The sequence below is a fragment of the Terrapene carolina genome, unplaced genomic scaffold (genome assembly GCF_002925995.2).
Source record: "Terrapene carolina triunguis isolate 2854851 unplaced genomic scaffold, T_m_triunguis-2.0 Scaffold32862, whole genome shotgun sequence".
Lineage (NCBI taxonomy): Eukaryota > Metazoa > Chordata > Testudines > Emydidae > Terrapene > Terrapene triunguis.
Window position 1 is genome coordinate 2592411 of NW_020697213.1, and position 17412 is coordinate 2609822.

At 44.7% G+C, this 17412-nt stretch overlaps 1 protein-coding gene across 1 annotated transcript in view; it reads left to right on the forward strand.

Annotated features, from left to right (window-relative positions):
• LOC112103878 (PH domain leucine-rich repeat-containing protein phosphatase 2) overlaps positions 1-17412 on the forward strand; it is a 125454-nt gene that overhangs the window by 91933 nt on the left and 16109 nt on the right. Inside the window, exons 10-13 of the mRNA XM_024195851.3 lie at positions 1817-1877; positions 7014-7109; positions 15785-15940; positions 16812-17000. Coding sequence (XP_024051619.3) covers positions 1817-1877; positions 7014-7109; positions 15785-15940; positions 16812-17000 — 502 coding nt within the window. The remainder of the gene's footprint in view (positions 1-1816; positions 1878-7013; positions 7110-15784; positions 15941-16811; positions 17001-17412) is intronic.

Here is a 17412-nt window from a genome sequence, read left to right on the forward strand (position 1 = left end):
TTTTTTTTTTTTTTTTGAAGAATTGCCACTTTGAGTTCTGTTATTGAGTGACCAGGGAGATTGAAGTGTTCTCCTACTGGTTTTTGAAAGTTATGATTCCGGATGTCAGATTTGTGTCCATTTATTCTTTTGCATAGAGACTGTACGGTTTGACCAATGTATATGGCAGAGGGGCATTGCTGGCACATGATGGCGTATGTCACATTGGTAGATGTGCCGATGAACGAACCCCTGATGGTGTGGCTGATGTGGTTAGGTCCTATGATAGTGTCCCTTGAATAGATATGTGGACAAAGTTGTCACCGGGGTTTGTAGCAGGGTTTGGTTCCTGGGTTGGTGTTGTGTGGTGTATAGTTGCTGGTGAGTATTTGCTTCAGGTTGGGGAGCTGTCTGTAAGTGAGGATTGGCCTGTCCCCCAGAGTCTGTGAGAGTGAGGGATCGTCCATCAGGATAGGTTGTAGATTCTTGATGATACGCTGGAGAGGTTTTAGTTGGGGGCTGCAGGTGACAGCTAGTGGCGTTCTGTTACTTTCTTTGTTGGGCCTGTCTTGAAGTAGGTGACTTCTAGGTACCCACCTGGTGGGTACAATACCCACCTGGGGAAGTGAAGAAACAGATTGACAGAGCCCCGCTGTGTCGGTGCTGGGGGGATCCCCCTGCAGCCCCGCTGTCAGAAGTGACAAATGCTGCAATCCTGCCGTGGCCTCACCAAGCCGTGGTTACCACTGCAACACCCTCATAAAGTGACTCCTGTGCATGATACGTTGCCGTGGTAACAAGGCAGCTTCCTGAGGCACCAATACCTGCACCATGATTTGAACCTCACCTGCACCATGATTTGAACCTCACCTGCAGCACATCATTTTCTGGCATTGTGTTTCAGTACTGAGATGGAGAGAATAATGTGACAAATTTAAATCAAATTAAAAGAGCTTCTTGTGGACTTTTGTTACTATTTATGAACATGCTTAACTGTCCTTAAGCATCTCTCTCTCTCTCTCTCTCTCTCTCTCTCTATATATATATATATATATATATATACAAAAAATGTAGGTTTTGGGAATTAGCTTTTCAGTTTTTTAGTTAGGCTGTGCCTCACTTGCCTAGGCTGATGAGCCATCCACTGAGTACAGCCTCCTGCAGCAAAGTGAACCTTCCTGACTGGTAGAACTCACTGACACTTCCCTCTAGTTCATCATGCTTTTCACAGGGAGAAAAGGAAATGGAAGTGCATTTCAGTAGCATCTTATAATAAGAGTTACAAATGGAAGGATGTCCGTGCAGATTCTCACTTTAGTCTGTGGCATTGTTGCTTAAAGTACTGACGTTGGGTTGTAGCAAGAATGATCATTTTTGATTTGCCATGTTCACTAGCCTTCCAGAGCAATCCCACCTCTGGTGCTTTGATTAAATGATACATGCCCTCAAGTTATTCTCATTTTGCTGCTGTTCCTGAAAGAGTGAGACTGGTTCTCTTGCTGCCCTTTGTGCTGCACTGCATCATACTAGAGACAAGAATCCTATAACCACCACAGTAGAAATAATAATCTCTTGGAACACCCTTTTAGAGAAATACGTAGTTCTGATACCTGAGGAGAGAAGAACTGCAGCCTGGCTCTTCATACCATGGGCTTTTCCTGTCTGCAGATGCAACAAATGTCTATTTGGGCACTAGAGATTTTCCAGCCCTATCTGGTCATCCTGAAGGGTTGGCACTTGATATCTACCCTAGTATATTTCTGGGAAACAGTGTTTGTGTCTCTGCTGTTCCCCTTCTAGCAGTCTGGACTCATTACTGTTTGCTTTATTTGATCAGGTCTGATGACTGTAAATGTTTATCCAGTCCCTAGTCTGCTGACCTGCCTTGAAATCTCCCGGTAAGTGGCAACACACAAAAGGATACAAAGTGAAATCCTGGTGGGCCTGGACCACTTCCTGCAGATTCTCTGGAATCCAAGTCCTGGGCTGTGTGTATTGAGTGACACAGGCACTCTCTCTAGGCTTCTTGGGAAATTACAAGGAGAAACTTGATCATTATCAAATCTGTGTTTTGCATGGATCTATCAAAGGTCTTTGTATAGTGACTTCCACTGTTGTACGGGATCCGTCTCTTCAAAGACATCTGCTCTTCTGTCCCTGAAAGGATGCTCAGTTGGATTTTTCTGTCCGTTCAGTTGACTGTTCATTTGAAATGCCACTTTGTTATTTCAGGCCTTTTCCATCCCCAAAACTTGCCTTCGGAAGAGAAATCTTTGTTCCTTAGAACTCAGCCCTATAGCATGCCCTTTCCCCATGTGCATGTTGGCTTCCATGGGAATTCTACCACAGTTCAAGGGGTCAACATAAATGCCAATGCCTGAGTTTTCGTGCCTCAGAAGCTCTGTTCATGTAGGAGGTAAATATGCTTCTGGAGTTAAGCACAGCAGTGATTGGATTTGGCTTGTCTGTATGGGAAAGTTTTGTCAGTATGCTGGTGTAATTAAACCAGTATGTATACTACTATAACTGCCTATCAGGGATTTCTCTTCCAGAATGAGAGTGGGTTTTTTCTGTTTACTTTAAACCTCTTCCAAAGCAATATTAGCTATACTGCAAAAAGGCATTCTGGTACTGGAGTAAGTGTGTCCACATGAGGAGTTATACTGGTATAACTGTATCAGTTTATTTCATACTGTAGCTTTTACCAGTATACTTTCCCATGTAGACAAGCTCTTAGTCCCATTTCCTGATGGTGTTGGGAGCTTTCAGTTTATCAGCTGATTTCTCTAAGTTCATGAAGCAACTTCCAGAATGTCCAAATGTTCCTCTTCCTGCCTTCTAGAGGAAATGGGAGGGATATAGTTCTTCTTTGAGTGATAGTCTGTATACATATTCAACAGTTGGTGTTTGCTTGTCCAGTGTGTACATGTCTCAACTTTCTGTTCAGCAGCATCCATTAGGGTGGTACATGTTTCCTTCACATCCCCATTTGTTCCAGGAAGAATATAAAAGATGGAGCTATCCAGCCACACCCAGTTCCTTCTTACTGCTTGTGGCATGGGTCAGAGCAGCTCACTTTTGGAGCAAACATACCTGTTTCTCATTGTGCATAGTTCTTATAGTTGGCAATTGGTGATAATGTTAGGTTTTTACTTTTTCCAAACTTGGGTACTTCCGCGAAGAAAGGACTTCTCCTTCACTGAATGTTTGGTACCGATTGCCTGCCTGGGAGACCACAAGTCCTCAGATTTTGAGCTGCCCCTCATATAAGGCCATTATCTCCTGAACAACGATCATGCAAGGGGTCTGTTCCACTTCAGCAAGGGACACGTTTCAGACCATTGCAAAATCTTTATTCCCTTCTCAAAGCGGACCCTGCAGTTGAGGGAGTCCCACCTGAGGGCCTTCCTGATGGAGCAGTCTCTGCACCGAGACTCTAATCCTGGCTTCCAGACATTGGGACTCTCTGGGGACTGGAGATCATCAAACTCAGTGCTGGTGGCCTCTTCAAAACCTCCCACAGTACCCTTAAAATACTCCTCATCTTCTAGGAAGCACCTCTAGGGATTTACCTGGACTTTTGATATGTCCCTCCCCACTGATGCTGTCCCAGTTCTTGGAACCAACAATGTCAGCACTGTTGCTTCCATGATCCTCAGGGCCAGCTAGATCGGTACCTTCAGCACCAACTGGGAGGGCACACACTCTTACAGAAGAAAACTACTTCTCATCCTCATTCACATAGCACAAGAACCAGGGTCAGCCAATGCAATTAATAGGCAGCAGGTTTAAAACAAACATAAGGAAGTACTTCTTCACACACCTCATAGTCAACCTGTGGAATTCATTACCAGGGGATGTTGTGAAGGCCTCAAGTATAACTGGGTTCTAAAAAAAATTAGATAAGTTCGTGGAGGATCGGTCCATCATGGCACCCCTGCTCAGGGTGTCCTTAACCTCCAACTGCCAAAATCTGGGAGTGGATGACAGGATGGATCATTTGATAATTGCCCTGTTCTGTTCATTTCCCTCCAAAGCATCTGGCACCAGCCACTGTCAGAAGACAGGACACTGGGCTAGGTGGACCATAGGTTTGACCCAGGCATGAGTACAGTACTAACCCCACCCGGAGTTCAGAACCACAAACAGCAGCAGCCTTCTCCCATGCTACAACCACAAAACCCAGAGTAGCTGGTACCAGCTAATTTGTCTTCATAATCACTGGACGAGACGCTTATACCACACCAAGTGATGGTCACTCCAGAAGACCATAAATAATCCAGGACTTGATGAGGCATATACCAGCAACTATAGAGATTCCCACCAAAGAAGTACATGGCACACTGCACAGGCTGCTCAATATATTACATATATCGGTACCATGTTGTGTAGCAATCATGATAAACAAGGACCTACTAGATCCTGCGAAGACCCTGTGGCAGACACCAGCATCATTAGCACCAACCTCAAAGTAGGCTGATAGATAGTATCAGGTGCTGGCCTATTCATACCTGGTACAGGGATCACTAGTAGTGACTGTGGCAAATGAGAGAATGTGCCACGGCTACCAGAATTCGGCTGCAAGCATAAGGAGCCTAGACTTTCTTGTTAGGAAATTGTACTCAACCTTGAGCCGCCAAATAAGGATATTGAACTATTAAGCAATCGTAGCAAAATATGACTACCTTGACTGGTGTTCTGTGGAATGTTTTATTGACAAACTGCTGCAGGAATTCAGAAGTGAGTTCTAAGCCATCCTGACGGGCAATTGGTTGCCAAGACAGCTCTATGGGCAGCATTGGACGCTGTGGATATGATCCCCAGGGCCATGGCAACAATGGTTATAATGTGCCATTCCTCACAGGGGACACATGACCATAGGCTTAAAGGGAGCATCCATGACTTTTGAGAGCACCAAGTAAAGATCCCACATAGGGAGTGGATCCCTAAACGATAGACAGTGTAGAGATGCTCCTCAGGAATCTGTTTGCCCTTGAGTGTGCAAATACTGATTGATCATGTGGTGGATGGATGACTGATATGGCAGCCAAATGAACTCTCAGCAAGAGACCTGTTTCAGCTGGTATAGTTATTCCCACATAGCCTGGAAATATGGTGCTGGTGGGTCCAATTGGAGAATCTCATCCACTTAGAGAGACACTGTGCTGTAGTCTCTGTTTGCATAGGCTCCTCATTTCTGACTCCAATGAGAACTACTGCTTGAGATTCATCAGCTGCGGAATATGTATACAGGCTACCACTCAAAGAAGAAAAGAGGCTAATTACCTGTACAGTAACTGAGGTTCTTTGAGATGTGTAGTCTGTATATGTATTTCATCACCCACCTGCCATCCTTGCTGCTTCAGAGTCTTCACAAACCACTACAGATGGCAAAGGAACTGGATGTAGTTGGGTGACTCCGCCCTTTATACTCTCACCAGAATGCACAAGGATATGAAGGGCACATACAACCGACACTGCTAACTAGAAAGTTTTCTAACGCATGAGCACTGGGCGTGCAAACACCAACTGTGGAATATGAAGACAGGCTACACACCTTTAAGAACAACAGTACTGTACATATAACTAACCTCTTTGTACTTCATATTAACTGTTCCCCTTCTCAGGGAAGGGATAAATACTTTGTTTGAAAAGTGCTTTGAATATGTCAGTTGCTATATGAGGTCTGGGTGTGGTTAGGGCTGAACATTTATTTGTAAAATTTCAAGTAGTCAGACAACCCTGTGTTCCCCCTCTCAGCCAATTTGTCTCAGGAGAGGGGGAATTAGTTACTGAGAGGTCTAATCTAATCGTTGCCTCAATTTCTTAGGGTTTGTGGCAAGTTTAGCTCCGTAGACTTTGCCCAGTTCTAATTGTTTCACATTTAGGCTGCAAAGTTCTCAAGTGACACCTCCCCCCACCCCATGCTATCAGAACAACATTCTCTCATTTTGTTGATTTCTACTTTCCCTTAGTATAGAGGCAGCTGAGAAAAATAGAAAGAAAATAGATTTGGCAAGGCTAAATTGGTGAGATTGCGACCTATGGTTCATGGCTGTAGATCCTTGATAGAAATAGTCTGCCTGGATTTTCATGAACATAAAGTAGAACCTGATGCCAGTCTTAGCTTAGGATTGATTAGGCCTCTGGATAAGAGGAGTGAGAGCAAAAGATTCTTCTGCGGATGCTTCCTGAAACACAGTGGCTTTCCCAGGTTGGTGCTCTGAGAGAGAGTGCAAGTTGCAGTTCCTCTGCTGGATTCTCTTCTATGGGACAACTCTCTCTTCAGCCCCTTTCTCATATCTTGCGGGCAGAGGTAGAGCACAGCTGTTCTTTTGAAAGAGAAGAGAGCAGTGAAGAGAGTGAAGCATCTCCTCGTAACAGAACAGACTAGCGTGAAAGTAAAATGAACATTTCCCAGACTAGAAGCCCCTTTAAACCAGCTTGGCATGACTAGGTGACTGGCTGCCTTTCAGCTCTTGGTCATTAGTTCAAAATTCAGTGAGTAGGAGTTGAAAGCTGTTACGAATGGCTGTTTATTGGACCATGACGTAAAAATCTGGAGAAGGGAGATATCTTAGCCCAGGTCCCAGTGGGCAGGCTACCTTCTTGTTCAGTGCTAATTTGCCCCTTGTTGGCAGGTCTCAGCAGAGAGACCAAAGACTGAATGGGCCATGGAATCTGGCCTCTCCTCTCACTCTAGCTCTGGGGTGAAGTGCATCAACATGCCAGCATAGGGAAGCTTGGCCTGCTTTTGCCACAGCTGTGGATAAAACATCATGCCATGAATCAGCACTCTTTACGAGCCCTACACTCACTGGTTTTGTTTTAAATGAGGTTGAATGAGAACTGGTGTGTGTGACTGATTCTACACTGTTGTTTCTTTTTCTTTGGGTTTGTCTCTTGTGCTATTTTATATTTGGGAACCACTAGTGTGTTCCAGCAAAATCTCCACATGGTGGGTTATAGGTTCAGTAGAATTCTGGTATCTTGCTGTCCCTCCTCCTCTTATGCTTTCCATTTCCTTTTCTCAGTAACCAGCTGCTGTGTATCCCTGACTGGGCCTGCGAAGCAAAGAAACTTGAGGTTTTGGATATGAGCTACAATCTCCTCACAGAGCTTCCATCAAGGTAATAGCAAACCCCCTTCTTGGCCAAAGGTGGGACTCCCTCCAGGATGTGTGTGTTGGGGAAAAAGAGTGATAGTACTCTTCTATACCCCTCTCCTCCCCCCCAGCAATGTTTCACTTGCTTGTGATGCCAATATGTGGTGCCACGTTGTCTGGACTGTGCATATGTTCAAAACATTTATAGATTTTTAAGGTCAGAAGGGATTGTTATAATCATCTCATTTGACCTCCTGAATAACACAGGGCAAAGAATTTCATCCAGCGATTCCTGCATCTACCCCAACAATTTGTGGCTGAACTAGAGAGTATATTGTAGAAAGATAATCCAAGCTTGATTTAAAGGCTTCAAATGCTGGAGAATCTACCACATCCTGTGAGTAGATTCCAATTGCTGATTATCCTCAACAATAAAATGTATGCCTTATTTCCAGTTTGAATTTTGCTGATTTCAACTTCCAGCTGTTGGATCTTGTTGTACCTTTGTCAGATAACTTAAAAAAGCCCCGTAATATCAGGAACTTTTCCCAGTGTAGGATATTTTAGACTGTTGCCTCTTTTCTATATGTTGCTCTTAATCCTTTTTTCCCCTCCAACTAATTAAGGGACCGAATGGCTAGGCAGCAATTCTGCGGAAAAGGACCTAGGGGTTACCGTGGACGAGAAGCTGGATATGAGTCAACAGTTTGCCCTTGTTGCCAAGAAAGCTAACGGCATTTGGGGCTTTATAAGTAGGGGCATTGCCAGCAGATCAAGGGATGTGATCATTCCCCTCTATTCGACATTGGTGAGGCCTCATCTGGAGTACCGTAACTCCTCACTTAGTCATCCCGGTTAACGTTGTTTTGTTGTTACGTTGCTGATCAATTAGGGAACATGCTCAGTTAAAGTTGTGCAATGCTCCCTTCTAACGTCTTTTGGCAGCCGCCTGCTTTGTCCACTGCTTGCAGGAAGAGCAGCCCGGTGGAGCTAGCTGGTGGGTGGTTGGAACCCGGGTGGACCGACAGCCCCCCTATCAGCTCCCCGCTCCCCTAAGTTCCCTGTGCAGCAGCTGCCCAGCAGGCTAGCAATTGCAGCTGTCCCTCCCCCCACTGCCATGTGCTGCTCCTGCCCTCTGCCTTGGAGCTGCTCCCCGAGACTCCTGCTTGCTGTGTGGGGGAGAGGAAGAGGAGGGCTAATGTCAGGGTGTCCCCCTCCCCCCTGCTCTTGCACCCTGCTTACCCCATCTTCCATAGAGCAGGGGGGACACACAACAGAGGGAGCTTCCAGGCAGCAGCAGCTGCAGTCCGGTGTGTGTGTGGCTCTGTCTGCCCTCCCTCCTTTCCTGCTGCCTTGTACAGTAGAATGAGAGAGTTAACCCTTGAGGGCTCAGTCAATTGCTAGTTCATCATTTAGCAGTAAGGCATTCCCTGGAAATATCCCACCCTTTGACTTCACAATCATCATCACTGTGTACCAGTATTAAATTGTTTGTTTAAAACTTATACTGTGTGTGTGTGTGTGTGTGTGTGTGTGTGTGTTATATATATGTCTTTTGTCTGGTGAAAAAAATTTCCCTGGAACCTAACCCCCTCATTTACATTAATTCTTATGGAGAAATTGGATTCGCTTAACATTGTTTTGCTTAGGCTTGGTCTACACTCACCCCCCAAATCGAACTAAGGTACGCAACTTCAGCTACATGAATAACGTAGCTGAAGTTCGAAGTAACTTAGTTTGATCTTACCTCGGTCCACACGCTGCAGGTAGGCTCCCCCGTCGACTCCGCGGTACTCCTCTCTTCTAGCTGGAGTACCACAGTTGACGGCGAGCACTTCCTGGTTCGACTTATCGCGTCCAGACAAGACGCGATAAGTCAAACCCAGAACTTCGATTGCCAGCCGCCAAACTAGCGGCTGGGTATAGACATACCCTTAAAGTCACATTTTTCAGGAACAGAACTACAACGTTAAGTGAGGAGTTACTGTACTGCATCCAGTTTTGGGCCCCACACTACAAGAAGGATGTGGAAAAATTGGAAAGAGTCCAGCGGAGGGCAACAAAAATGATTAGGGGCTGGAGCACATGACTTATGAGGAGAGGCTGAGGGAACTGGGATTGTTTAGTCTACAGAAGAGAAGAATGAGGGGGGATTTGATAGCTGCTTTCAACTACTTGAAAGGGGGTTCCAAAGAGGATGGATCTAGACTGTTCTCAGTGGTGGCAGATGACAGAACAAGGAGTAATGGTCTCAAGTTGCAGTGGGGGAGGCTTAGGTTTGATATTAGGGAAAAACTTCTTCACTAGGAGGGTGATGAAGCACTAGAATGGGTTACCTAGGAAGGTGGTGGAATCTCCTTTCTTAGAGGTTTTTAAGGTCAGGCTTGATGAAGCCCTGGCTGGGATGATTTAATTGGGGATTGGTCTTGCTTTGAGCAGGGGGTTGGACTAGATGACCTCCTGAGGTCCCTTCCAACCCTGATATTCTATGATTCTATGAAATATGGTCACACATGCTGTTCTTGTCTCCTCAGGCTTACCACTATCTCATTGGGGTTCAAAATCAGTCACAAGCAAAATTAAGTGAGAGGAAATATTTAAACATAAAAATACAAATGATAATTGGGAATTATTTAAGAATGGTTAGATGCCCAAGCCCCACATTCTTCAGTCACAAAAGAAGGCTACTTCAGTTAAAAAAATCCAATAACAATACATCCTGGCAAAGAGGGGAGGTGAAAGAGGAAATAAAAAAAATGGAAAAGCAGTGAAGCTGATAGCAATGAGTACAAATCAGCAGTTAGGAAATACAGACAATTGATAAGGGAAGCTAAAGGTATCAGTGAAAAATCTGTGGCCAGTAAGAAGGCATTTTTTAAATATGTCAGGAACAAATTAAATCCTACCAGTGATATAAGTCTAATACTAGACAGAATTGTAAAACTATCAGCTATGATGCAGAAAAAGCAGAGGCATTCAATAAATACAGGCGTTCTGTATTTGAAAAGAAGCAGGATGATGTGTTCTCATATCTCAATGTGATGATGAAATACATTCTGTTTTATCAGTATCTGGGGAGGATGTTAACCACCAACTAGAATGATTAAAGGTCAAGAGCAACAAGAATGATTAAAGGTCTTGAGAACATGACCTATGAAGCAAGGCTGAAAGAATTGGGTTTGTTTAGTTTGGAAAAGAGAAGACTGAGAGGGGACATGATAGCAGTTTTCAGGTATCTAAAAGGGTGTCATAAGGAGGAGGGAGAAAACTTGTTCACCTTAGCCTCTGAGGATAGAACAAGAAGCAATGGGCTTAAACTGCAGCAAGGGAGGTCTAGGTTGGACATTAGGAAAAAGTTCCTAACTGTCAGGGTGGTTAAACACTGGAATAAATTGCCTAGGGAGGTTGTGGAATCTCCATCTCTGGAGATATTTAAGAGTAGGTTAGATAAATGTCTATCAGGGATGGTCTAGACAGTATTTGGTCCTGCCATGGGGGCAGGGGACTGGACTCGATGACCTCTCGAGGTCCCTTCCAGTCCTAGAATCTATGAATCTATAACTGTTAAAGTTAAACATTTTTAAATCTGCAAGGCCAGATATATTGAACCCATGAATATTAAAAGAATTGTCCTAGGAGCTCTCTGAACAATTTGGCTTGGTTTTTAACAAATCTGGGAACACCGAGGAAGCAAAAGCCAATGTTGTGTCGATATTTAAAAAGGGTAAACAAAATGACCCAGAAAATTTTTGAGTGACTGGTTAACCTGATGATGAACCTGGACAAAATCATGAAAAGGCTGATATGAGAAACAGTCAGTAAAGAATTAAATTATGATATCATAATTAATGCCAGTCAACATGGTCTTATGAAAAATAGTTCTTGTCAAACAAACTTGATACCATTTTTTATCAGATTACAAGTTTGACAGACAAAGGTAATTGTGTTGACATAATATACTTAGTTTTGTAAGGCATTTGAACCATGACATTCTGATTTAAAAAAAATACCACTATACAAAATCATATTAAATGTATTAAAAACTGGTCAACAGATACAGAGAAAAAGGTAATTATAAATGGGGAATCATCATCTAGTGGAGGTGTGTCTAGTGACATCCCTCAGTATCTATTCTCAGCCCAGTGATGTTCAAAAAACATTATCAGTGATCTGGAAGAAAATATAAAATTGGTAAAAGTTTGCAGATGACACTAAAAGTGGTAGAGTGGTAAATAATGATAGGGACAGGTCAATTGTACATGCCAGCCTGGATTGCTTTGTTTGAAGGGCTCATTTGAAGAATGTATTTTAACACAGCCATTGGCATAGTCCTGCACTTCATAACAAGGGCTGTTGGTCACATTTATAAGATGGAGGACTGTATCTGGAAGAGCAGAGATTCTGGAAAGGACTTACTGGGACATAACGAGTAGAATGTGAGCTTCTGGTGCAATCCAATAACTAAGAGAGTGAATTAAATCCTTGGCAGTAAGCAGTGGGGGGACCATTACTGGATACTGGATCCAGTTCTGGAGTCCACACTTTAAAAAGTATGTTGACAAATTGGAAAGGCTTCAGAAAAGAGTTACAAGAATGATTTGAGGTCTGGAAAATATGACACCTAGCCAGAGACTAAAGAAAAGCTCAATCTATTTAGAGAGACAGGGAGGGTGAGATAACAGAAGTTGGTCCAATCAAAGATATTACCTCACCCACCTTGTCTCTCTAATATTCTGGGACCAACACGCCTACAACACTACCTCAATCTATGTAGTTTATTGAAGATTAGGTTAAGAGGTGACTTGATCACTATATGTATTTCCCTATGGGGGGAAAAGATTTCTGATAGTCGACAGCCCTTTAGTTTGGCAGAAAAAGGTATAACCAGATCCAGTGGCTGGAAACTGAGGCTAGGCAAATTCAGAGTAGAAATAATGTGCAAATTTTTAACAGAGAGAAATTAACAGAAACAACTAACAAAGGGATGTGATGGATTCTCCATCACTTGAAGTCTTTAAATCAACATTGGTTGTCTTTCTAAAAGATGCATCTTAGCTCAAACAAAAGTTATGGGGCTAGAATTTTGGGATGACAATCTATGGCCTGTACTATGCAGAAGGTCAGAGCAGTTGATCATAATGGTCTTTTCTGTCCTCCAAATCTGTGCATGTTTTTGGGCAGAGCTGCTTTAAGTTATAGGCACAGTAAATGCATGGCAAGGGCCAATGTGCCCAGAGTCATGTGATGATGATAGTATCTCAACTTTCATTTCAATTCAAATTATACTTAATTCAACCCAAGGTACTTAAGGCACTGGCTGAAGCATGCTCAGTACCATTAGCAGTTATCTTTAAGAACTCCTGAAGGATGAATGAGGTCCCAGAAGACTGGAGAAGGGCTAACATAGAACCTATCTTTAAAAAGAGGAACAAAGAGGACTTGGGGAATTATAGACCAGTCAGCCTAACTTTAATACCTGGAAACAATTATTAAACAATCAGTTTCTAAGTACCTGGAAGATAATGGGATTATAAGAAATAGTCAGCATGGTTTTCTCAAGAACAAATCATGCCAAACCAACCGTATTTCCTTCTGTGACAGGGTTACTTCTTAAGTGGATGGGAGGGGGAGCATGAAGCAGTAGATGTGATATATCTTGATTTTTAGTAAGTCTTTTGACACAGTCCCACATGACAATCTTATAAATTAACTAGATGAAATTACTATAAGGTGGGTGTACAATTGCTTGAAAAACTGTACTTGCGGAGTAGTTATCAATGGTTCACTATTAAACTGGAAGGGTGTATCTAGTGGGGTCCTGCAGGAGTCTGCCCTGGGTCTGGTACTATTCAATATTTGCATTAATGACTTGGATGATGGACTTGGGATTATGCTTATAAAATTTGCAGATGACACCAAGCTGGGACAGGTTGCAAGCACGTGGGAGGGCAGGATTGGAATTCTAAACAGTCTTGACAAATTGGAGAATTTGGTCTGAATTCAACAAGATGATATTCAGTAAAGACAAGTGCAAAGTACTTAAGAAGGGAAATCAAATGCACAACTACAAAATGGAGATAGTTCTTCTGGAAAGGATCTGGGATATATAGTGGATCACAGATTGAATATGAGTCAGTAATGTGATGCAGTTGCAAAAGGCTAACATCATTTTGGGATGTGTGGTATGTAAGATACAGGAGGTAATTGTCCAGCTTTACTTGTCACTGGTAAGGCCTCAGCTGTAGTACTGTGTCCAGCCATGGGCACCACACTTTAGGAAAGATGTGGACAAATTGGAGAGAGTCCAGTGGAGAGCATGATAAATGGTTAAGAAAACCTGACCTATGGGGAAAGCTTAAAAAAAACTAGGCAGATTAATGTGAGAAAAGAAGACTTAGTGGGGACCTGACAATAGTCTTCAAATATTTTAAGGGCTGTTATAAAGAGGACTGTGATCAATTGTTCTCCATGTCCACTGGAGAAAGGACAAGAAATAATAGGCTTAATCTGCAGCAAGGGAAATTTAGGTTAGATATTAGGAAAAACTTGTAACTAAAAGGATAGTTAAGCTCTGAAACACCTTCCAAGGGAGGTTTTGGAATCCCCATCGTAAGTTTTTAAAAACAGGTTGGACAAACACATATCAGAGATGATCTGGGTTTACTTGTTTCTAACACAGCACAGGAGGCTTGACTTAATGACTTCTTGAGGTGCCTTCCATCCCTACATTTCTATGATTCTATACTTCTAGTCCTCATAGTGGCAAAGAAATAGTTGGGTCATATTTTCGAGGTTAACTGATGCAGTAACGTGTGTCTCGGTATGCAGAGGGCTTGAAACAATAGTTTTGAGGCGGAGAACTGCCCTGGCTGTAACTGATGCAGAGAGAGGACCAGCAGCCTCTAGAGCAGAGGTGGGCAGGCCCGCGGAACTGTCCTGCCCTGCCATTGAGCTCCCGGCCGGGGAGGCTAGCACCCCAGCCCCTCCCCCACTGCCCCCCCCTTCCGTAGCTGCGCCGCCGCATGCTCTTGCTGAGCAGTGTGGCAACATGTCTGGCTCTGGCCGGGTGGCACGGCTGCCAGACATGCTGCTCTGAGCGCCATGGTAAGGGGTCCGGGGAGTTGGATAAGGGGTGGGGGATCCCGGGGGGCAGTCAGGGGACAGGGAGCAGGACCGGTTGGATGGGGTGGTGGTTCTGAGGGGCGGTGGGGGATAGGGGGGGTTGGATAGGCGTGGGAGTCCCGGGGGGACCTGTCATAGGGAGGGGCTGTGGATAGGGGTCAGGGGATGGGGAACAGGGGGGTTGGATAGGTGTGGGGTCCCAGGGGGCCTGTCAAGGGGTGGGGCTATGGATAGAGGTCAGAACAGTCAGGGGACTGGGAGCAGGGGGGTTGGCTAGGTGGTGGGGTCCCGGAGGCGGTTAGGGGCGGGGGGTCCCGGGAGGGGGCAGTTAGGGGACAAGGAGCAGGGGGGGTTGGATGGGTCGGGAGTTCTGAGGGGGGCAGTCAGAGGGCGGGAAGTGGGAGGGGTCGGATAGGGGGCAGGGGCCAGGCTGTTTGAGGAGGCACAGCCTTCCCTACCCGGCCCTCCATACAATTTTGCAATCCCAATGTGGCCCTCGGGCCAAAAAGTTTTCCATCCCCTGCTCTAGAGCCAGGAAATAAGTGCTAGAGCAGACCAGGCTCCTGAAACCCTGAGGGTACTGAGGGCCACCATCAGCAGTACAGGGGCAGGGGCCTCCAGGCTCTTCTGAGTAGATAAAAGGAGGATTAGGCCACTGACAACTGCTGCTGGCTCCTCCTGGAAGCCAGAGGAGAAGGTGCCCCACCCCACAGCAGGTGCTGTATGAGGAGAATTGGATGTTACACCTTCATCCTTGGAGCAGGGAAAAAATGATGCTGATATCTCCTCAGCACCATTCACTGGTAGTTCCCAAATAAGCTGTCACCTGCAGTGGCTTTCAGAGCTCCATAGTGTGATGATCTCTTCCTTTCCTACATGTTGTCATGAAATAGATGCCAGTGTCCATGCTGTTAACTGAGTTATCTCACTGAAATTAATGGGGCAGTTTACACCTGTTTGTTGTTATTTTGGGCTGTCTGCAGACTCAGGTAGACATCACTGTAGTGGTTACACTCAGCTCAACTTTCTGAAATTATCTTTGCAGTTATTAGGGCTAGAGACTTGGGTTGTTTTTTTAAAGAAAAGCTGAGATTCTGGAGAATATGATGGTAGCCTCAAAACCGCACTGGGTTGTTGATCCAGCGCAGTTCGAGCCCAGAATCCCTTAGTCAGTCAGCATTGAGATTAGTCTCTTCTGTCAGAAGGAGGAAGTCACTAAATTCTAGTCCGTCCTTTGCTGTTCCATTTCTCCTTCATCCTATACTGTGAAGTATGCTCAACAGTGTATCTATATAGACATGCCTACCGCACAAATCAGTGATCTCCAGATACGTGTACAGTAGCTTGGATAGAACTGCAGGGGCACTCAGATACATGTGTGTACACAAAGGTAGGGGCTTGCCTGATCACACATGCCTCTCACTCTTTGCATTGTTTAAAATTCACTGACCCAGGCAATGTAATGTTCTTCAGCCCTAATTTTGTTTAATAACAGGATTAAAGACCAGGATCTTTCTGCTGTGGGGCTCTGAAAGAAAGGTGAGCCAAACTAATTCAATAAGCTCTCTGTCCTCCTAGGACCCTGAGTAGTTTGAGTCTTCGGAAGTTGATGGTGGGGCACAACCACGTGCAGAGCCTTCCACCTCTGCTGGAACACATTCCCTTGGAGGTGCTGGACCTCCAGCATAACCTGATCACTAAACTCCCGGAGATGTTCTTCTTCAAGGCTCTGAAGTAAGTGGCAGCAGAACACATTTTATTAGGATGGAATCTTTTACCTAACTCTGGTGAAAGATCAGTTTCCTCTGGCTGTCTCACCTTTGGAGCTGTAAAGGGTTATGGTGCTGCTTGCGTGACTGACCGTGCCAGGTTCTGGAGCTTAATTGCCTGTTGAGTAAGAGGTAATAGGGCAGATTTATGTTTTATGAGGCAGAGTAATCCAGGTAACTAGGGGAGAAATCACCCAGCTGGCTGCTGAGGGAATCAGGTTTCTGTATAATAGCAGGAAAGGTGAGTGTAGTCTAACCCACCGGCCCACCAAGGAAGTTGCCTGTAGTTATTGTTGTTTCTCTACCACGATTCATATGCACATAGGAACACAAAATTCCTGCCCTGAGGAGTTTTCATTCTTTGACACCAGTATATAAGTTTTTGAGGTACAAAGAAGAAAGCAGACAGGCACTTGGATACCACTGTGATAGGTGCAGTATAAGGTGTTAGGGGCAGAGAAGAGATACTCACTGGAATGGAATAATCCTAAATAAAATAAAACACAAGCTTTATACTCCCAAGTAACTGTGAGAGCATCCTGCACTCAGCTTTTTTCTACCCGTTCCCTGTGTTCTCTCTCAACTTAGCTTGCAAACTCTTCAGGGCAGGCACTCCCTTTTTGTTGCAAAGCACTATGTGCATCTCCAGTACTATATAGCTAGTAATTTTTAGATTTATAGATTTTTAAGGCCAGAAGAGACCATTATAATCGTCTGTTATGATAATGTGGCCCTAGCTATCTGTCCAGCTTCTCATATGGCTTCTGTCACTGTCGTATCTGGTGAAGTGGTTTGGATGGGATGGAACCTAATGTCTCTTAATCCGTTGTTGTTAGTCTCAGGTACCTGAATGTATCTGCCAACAGCCTGGAGTCCTTGCCTGGGGAAGAGAGTCTCAGCGCGCTGCAGCTACTTTACTTGACCAATAATAACCTCACAGATCAGTGCATCCCTGACTTGGTGGGACACCCAAACTTACGGGTCCTGCACCTGGCAAACAACCAACTGCAAACCTTCCCTGCAAGGTAAATGCACACAAAAGGTGGGGAAAGGTAATGCTCAGCTAACAGGGCTAGAATCAGTCAACTCAGCTGGTTTAGAGTGAGTGGGTTTCCTTCTGTCATGGGGAACTGGTAGGAGCTTATCAATGTCATGGTGAGATGCTGTGCCTCTGATATGTGACTCAAGATTCACTCCTCCCAAGCATCCATCAGTATCCCTCAGGATAGTGCTGGCTGCTGTGGTTCCTGTACTCCTAGTGCATGCCGATTGTGATGCAGGTGGGGGTGTATGGCTGGCTGAGCCTGGGGTGGCTGCATTGCTAATAGCAGTGGGCAGTGCACTTTACAGCAGCTGTTGATCTGAAGGCTGTTGAATCGTACTGTTCATACAGTCCTAGATTTTCACGCCGGAAGGCCATTCTGATAATTTAGTCTG